Source organism: Anser cygnoides, chromosome 4, assembly GCF_040182565.1.
Source record: "Anser cygnoides isolate HZ-2024a breed goose chromosome 4, Taihu_goose_T2T_genome, whole genome shotgun sequence".
In the NCBI taxonomy this organism is placed as follows: Eukaryota; Metazoa; Chordata; class Aves; order Anseriformes; family Anatidae; genus Anser; species Anser cygnoides.
In genome coordinates this window covers 40,962,064-40,968,063 of record NC_089876.1, presented here as the reverse complement: position 1 = coordinate 40,968,063, position 6,000 = coordinate 40,962,064, and the positions used below count along the sequence as shown (strand labels likewise).

At 42.3% G+C, this 6,000-nt stretch overlaps 1 protein-coding gene across 1 annotated transcript in view; it reads left to right on the top strand.

Moving 5' to 3' along the window:
• Positions 1 to 299: 299 nt before the first annotated feature.
• Positions 300 to 6,000, top strand: part of SETD7 (SET domain containing 7, histone lysine methyltransferase) — a 35,543-nt gene continuing 29,842 nt past the window's right edge. The window contains exons 1-2 of the mRNA XM_013189178.3: positions 300 to 485; positions 2,533 to 2,620. Of these exons, the coding sequence (XP_013044632.1) occupies positions 2,572 to 2,620 (49 nt within the window). The 5' untranslated portion in view covers positions 300 to 485; positions 2,533 to 2,571. The remainder of the gene's footprint in view (positions 486 to 2,532; positions 2,621 to 6,000) is intronic.

Genomic DNA, 6,000 nt, shown 5'->3' with positions numbered 1-6,000 from the left:
CCTTCCTTCAGTTCTCTCTCTGACCTGTGCAGACTCAAGTCAGGTCCAGCCCTCTCACATCTAAGGCAGGCTTTGATTCAAATTCTCTAGGACCGGTGATATTCCTGACGCGTCCCATGGCTCTCTGCTCAGTTCCTGCTTCATTTGTGTGCACGCCTTCAGCTCCTTTCTGCCTTTCTCCCCGTCACCCTCGCCATTTCTTCCCGTGATCCTTGCGGCCTCTCCTCACCGACTAGAGGCCCTGCCCTCATCTTCCCTCTCCCGCTTGCTCACACCCCATGCCCACCACCACTTCCCCTTCTCCCCCTTGACATCTGTGGACCCTCGCAGCTTTCTTTTGGCCCTCAGAGCAGTTGTGCTTCGACGCCCAGAGCCCGGCCATCATCGCCTGGGGCCTGACAGGGGAGTGGGCCGCCATCCCGTGTCGCGTTGCTTAGCAACACCTTCCTCCTCTGACAGCCATCTCCCCTCCAGCGCCTGCTGAGGTAAGCTCAACGCCTGAGAGCAATATTACAGCCGCGGTTGCTCCCGTCGGTCCTTGCTTATTATTTATGGTTATTGCCGTGAAAGGATTTGGGAATATTTCTTCACATCCTTCCTTGTTTAAGACAGATATTCTTACATACTTTTGTGGCATGCCTGCATAATTAATGAATGGTCACTGCATTTTGGTGTACATGGCATGCAGTCTTAGCTTTTTTCTTTTCTTTTTTTTTTTTTTTGAAGTACTTGCTAGTTCTGGGCGTTTCTATTTTTCAGCCCCAAATTGAAACACCCAGGGCTTTCTACTCAAAAGTATAAAAATCTGATGTAAGACAGTCAGGCTTAACTGCTTCAAATTCTGGACAATGCTTTTATGTGCTCATATATTTAACAAATTCTGCTCTGAATCACTTTCTGTCCATTTTAAAAGGACATTGATGCTAACATTAAGATTTCCAAATGAAAACATTTCCATGAACAGAGATAAAGCAGCCAGGGCTTTTCCTGATGTCTGAGTTCTCTACTTTATCTGTCTGCACTTTCCTCTTCCACACTAAGTCCAGTTTAGTCTTTCTGGTTTGCATTTGTGGATGTGCTGAAGAGGAACTATAGCTTCACTTGTCTTCTGTTTTTCTCTAAAACACTGCAACAAGAAAGACAGACTTCCTTTTTTTTTTTTCCTCTGATCTTACACAGAAAATCCTGCTGAGGTACTCCCTTGGCTTCTCCTTTCTTGATAAATATTTGTTGCTCAGGACAGATCTGGAAGGCTTTGTTCGTGCTGCTGGCTAGTTACGTGCTGCTGGATCGTCTGCTGAGCTTTGATTCAACTCTAGATAGGTTTTATTCCATTTGCTAGCACTGAGTGACTTTCTAGCTCGTGAAAAGATCTGACAGGCAGGGGAGAAGTTTGTTTTATATTGGAGTAGCGCTCTGCTGTGACACATGCATATGTATATCTGCCATTGCCCTCTGCTGGGATATGCCAGAACTACTGGTGTGGGCCCGCCGCTAGCTGAGCTGGAGGAGCTGGTTTAATTTCCTGAGTAGAAGCCTCTCCTCTACTTTAAGAAATTACCTGTTTTGGATGCATGTAGCTGCCTGGCAAGAGAGATAGGTGCTTTTGTTCAGCAGGTGACTGTCACGTAGCGCTCAGCACAACAAGCAGCACAGGAGCTAACTTAGCACATAAACCAAACATCCACCCCACTGGTTCACATGCTGTGGGTGAACATAAAAGCCATCTCTGTTGTAAAGCAGAGTTTAAAAAAAAAAAAGAAAAAAAGAGAAAAAAAAAAGATGGGGCTGTAATTTTTTTTAACTCATGCAGCTCTTTTTATGATTGAGCTGGCTTTACAGTTGGTAGGTATATACAGAGTTGCTCTGCTCGTCACTATCCATTTTAGGTTGTACATTTGGTTATCATTTGTATATTTTAATCTGTTGGAATTGAATGCAGATACAGTTTCTGAGCACAGTGCTGAGGTATGTTGCCTGATCTACATCTCTACTCAGCACAAGGGTCAGCAGAGGAATGAAAGTCCCAGTCTAAAAGCTGGAAAAAAAGATGGAAGAGTCTGAATCCACTTTTGAATCCAGTTTTCCCACAGTTGGGGTTGTTAAGGTCAGTCTTTTTGAAAGGGCTTTATAGAGTGAAGGCCTTTGAAAGGCCTTAAATGAATAACCTTTATAGAAATGAAGGCCTAGCACTAAGACACCACAACAGAGAGGTACACCTGTGAGGAGGAAGCAGCTCCAACTTTTGTGGTATTGCACCAGCTGGGAAGGAAGAGAACGATATGGCCTAGCTGTTCCTCAGAGAAGGAAAACAGGCCATAAATCCAGATCACTTAGCCTAGACAGACTGGTTTAGCCTAGACAGACTGATTTAGGAGGAAGTTCTCTGAAATCAAACCAGGACAGAAGTGATATGTGGTAGCAACCCACTGCCAGCCCTTCCTTTATGGAAACTGCAGCAAAGAGGAGCAAAGGTATATTTTGTGGAGGGTGGTTGGTTGGTTTTTAATTCACACTTCTGTTGAAACACAGACTGCTCCATGGCCGAATTGAGAGATCTGAGAGAGTTTCATGGCTGCACTGACCAAGTCACCTAGTCAGCAGTGGCTCTGCACTTCAGGTAGGTACAATAGCTTGTGAAAGAGGAGTCCTGTGAAATTCTGCACAGATGTGGAGAGTGCTTTGAAATTCATGAACGAGCGCAGTCCAGTGGTGTGTAGCTTTTGGTTGTCTTAAGCTTGTAACCCCCTAAGAGTTTTCTGGTGGAAACAAAATGTAGAATGGTCTTGGGGTTGTTAAGTCACCTTCCAGAGACCACTTAGAAGTGGTTCAGGATCACCAGGCAGAGGACCAGCCCTTTAGTGCTAATCAATTTGCTTAAGTTCAATTTTGCCATCAACTATCATCAGTTGTTCCCATGGAGGAAGGAAGCCTGAAGAGCTCAAGCACATTGCCTACTGTTTCTCTAGGCCAGGTTTCACCAGTTTGAAGAGCAGGAACCACAGCATTATGCACCCATATTCCTGCTGAAGCGCAGCTACTTAAGGCAGTACTGAAGGGCTAGACTCTCAGAGCTGGGTGTGACAAACCAGCTCTTTGTTTCTGGTGGCCTGTTCCTCCCCAGTACCTCTGTGCCCCACCTGGAAGTTTTGTTGACACAACCAGGGTTAGCCTGTAAACCAGATGAGAAGGCAGGAGGAACAGAACTGGCAGTAAAGAGGGGAAGGAGTGTCTGCTCAAAGCATGACCTGGTAAAGCTCATGCAGAGGCTAGCAGGAGTTAAACCATGTAAAGTGGGAGTGCAATTAATGTGTACTTTTATTGGTCACCTTACCCTGGTGGTTGTCTGGATCAGATAATATCCCTGTTCTGACTGAATTGCCCTTCTCAACACAGTGAGAGGGTATTGTAGAGTACAGGTAATTGCTGATAAATTAGCAGATTTTGAAAATAAAAGCCATTCCAGTTCTAGAATGGCCTTAATACTCTTTGAACAACCCAAATGTTTCTCGATATAGTTCATTTAACCAGCTCCAAAACAGGGAATGTAGAAATAGGTAGCATTGACTTGGGACATTTATTTTTAGGTAATACTTTTTGTTCCCTTTTTCAGCATCAGAACTACTTTCATCTTCTTCAGAGGCAGAGTTATAAATATCTTCCATTGAGATCGTGGGCCTCTGACATGAGCGTGGAGCAATTCTCCCTGCTGCACATGACAATCATATTTTCTTCCATTCCACAGCACTCTCACACCCCTCTGATAGAAAATGCCCTCTCAACTCCTAAAATCCATTAGTTATTTTCCTGAGGAGGAAGGGGGGACTCCTGGGAAGCTACACAGTATGTGTTGTATCTATCAAATATAATATGTTCCATTTCTGCCTATTCCTAAGCAGCATTATGCACTTCACTTCCTTGCATTTCAGAGGCCTGATTCTTCTTTGTTTTATACCTTGTGTAATCAATAGCATGTGCAAATTGCTCCTGTCCTTGCTCTCCTTTGCTCACTGGTACCTTATGCAGTGAGGTCCTTGCCCATGACACTGGTACCACGATGACTTCAGAGTGACAACACTTTATTTGTCAATATATTTTACACAAAGGACGGAGCAAGAAAGAATTGAATGTCTCTATTAATCCCAAATTCAGTTCCTGCTCTCAAAATTTGTCACAAAACCCAGACAGACATGTAGCCCCTAGCACTTAGCCTGTCTGACAATGTTCTCCTGCTACAATCCTGTCTGCACCACTTGTCAGAAAAAATGGTATTTCTGATGGGGACTAGTGGGAGCTACACACAAGTGCTTCATGTATTAGCTGCTATTTCTGACCAGGAACAGCTCAAGTGTGACCCGTCTCACAAGGCTGGTTTATGGCTTCTGCAAATTATTGAAATGCCCATGGAGACACAGCAGGCGCACAGAGAGTTTCCTTGCCACTTGCAAGGAGAACGTTGGAATTGCAGCACCCAAGGCTGTTCTTTTCCCTCACCTGCATCTCAAAATGAGAAGGGAGCAAAGAGGAGATGAGAGGCTACAGGTTATTTGCCGAAGTTGTGGAAAAACAATGCTCTAGAGGAGGACCAAGAGGCAAGTTTTGGTCTATTTTCTCTAACTGATACTTCTTTAGGAAGCCTTGCTCAGTTAGTCTTAAAAGAAAAATGACTGAAGAAAATAACTAGGCCTTCCCTTACCATTTTATTTATTATTCTATGTGCCAAAGTCAGGAGTTGCAGGTTGGGAAGTAGGATTTCCACTATCTTAACTTTGACGTGCATCATCATATAAATTGTGTTTAGTTTCCCTGGTGGTTAAAGCTATGCACACATTACCATACGTGGACATGATTATGTAAGCAGTGTTCTTTTATAAAATATAGCTTGAAATAATCACAGCATGACCATGGGTGTAGAATATTGGAATTTACTTCCAATACAATAAGTTGTATTGTTCCAGTATCGTTCATGAGTTATGCTAGTTTGAAAGCAAAGAAAAGCACTTTAGGTCACTTTGGAACTTCATCCCTTCCTAATTTCCTGGGGGCATTATTGTTCTTTTGCTTCTTAATCAGGATCTCATTTTTGGCATTTGCTAGCTCTAGTATTATTTTCAGATGTTGGTTCTGTTTTTACCTGTCACTCACTCTAAACCTTGCTCTTCCCCAAAGGGGTTCGGAAGGAGGCCAGCTTTTTAATGGGGAAAAAGATTAATATCCCAAACACTTTTATATTTTGAAATTAAAGCACTACTTCTACTTGGAGGATAAATTGATTTTACATTGGTTTAAAATGCAGAAATTACATTTCAAATTAAAGTTTGATGTTTCTTGAAATAATTTTTTTGCCAAAAACACACTAGTGGAAGTGTTCAGATCAGTGCAAAAAACAGGTCTCAACAAAGGTGTTGCTTTATTTAATCCCTGCTTTTTGCAGTTTTGAGTTTGCTCTATTGCTTATAATCTAAAAATTTAGGGATGTAGTAATCTTGAGAAATTGTGCCTTTCCAGCTTATAAACCAAAGTTTATAAGAAGAGTAAAAAATCTTCTTACGTTCTTTAAAAGAAGAATAAGGCAATTTATACAGAACAGAGAATGGGATGTACTTTTTTTTTCAGGCACATCCCTATGTTAACACAAGTCATGAACTCATGTCAGATCCCCTTTATTTCAAACTTCAGGGATAACTTGGAAGCATTCTGTATAAGAACTACAAGGCAGGTCCTTTTCTTTCTTGTCATCCAAAACAATGTCAATGTGACAACTTCCAGTACTTATTTTTTTTTTTTTTAAGACCACTTGTCTTTTTAAGAGAAGCCAATGAATTAACATTTTTGTCAATGCATACATGCTACCTCTTGAGTGTGTGATGTACTGGCAGGGTCCACACATTGATCAGTGTATTTAGTACAGTTGTCAGGGCCCTACATCTGAAAGAGGAAATGAAATACACCTCATTGCTTTCCCTTCTGTGCTTGACTGTTGTAATTACCTAGCATATA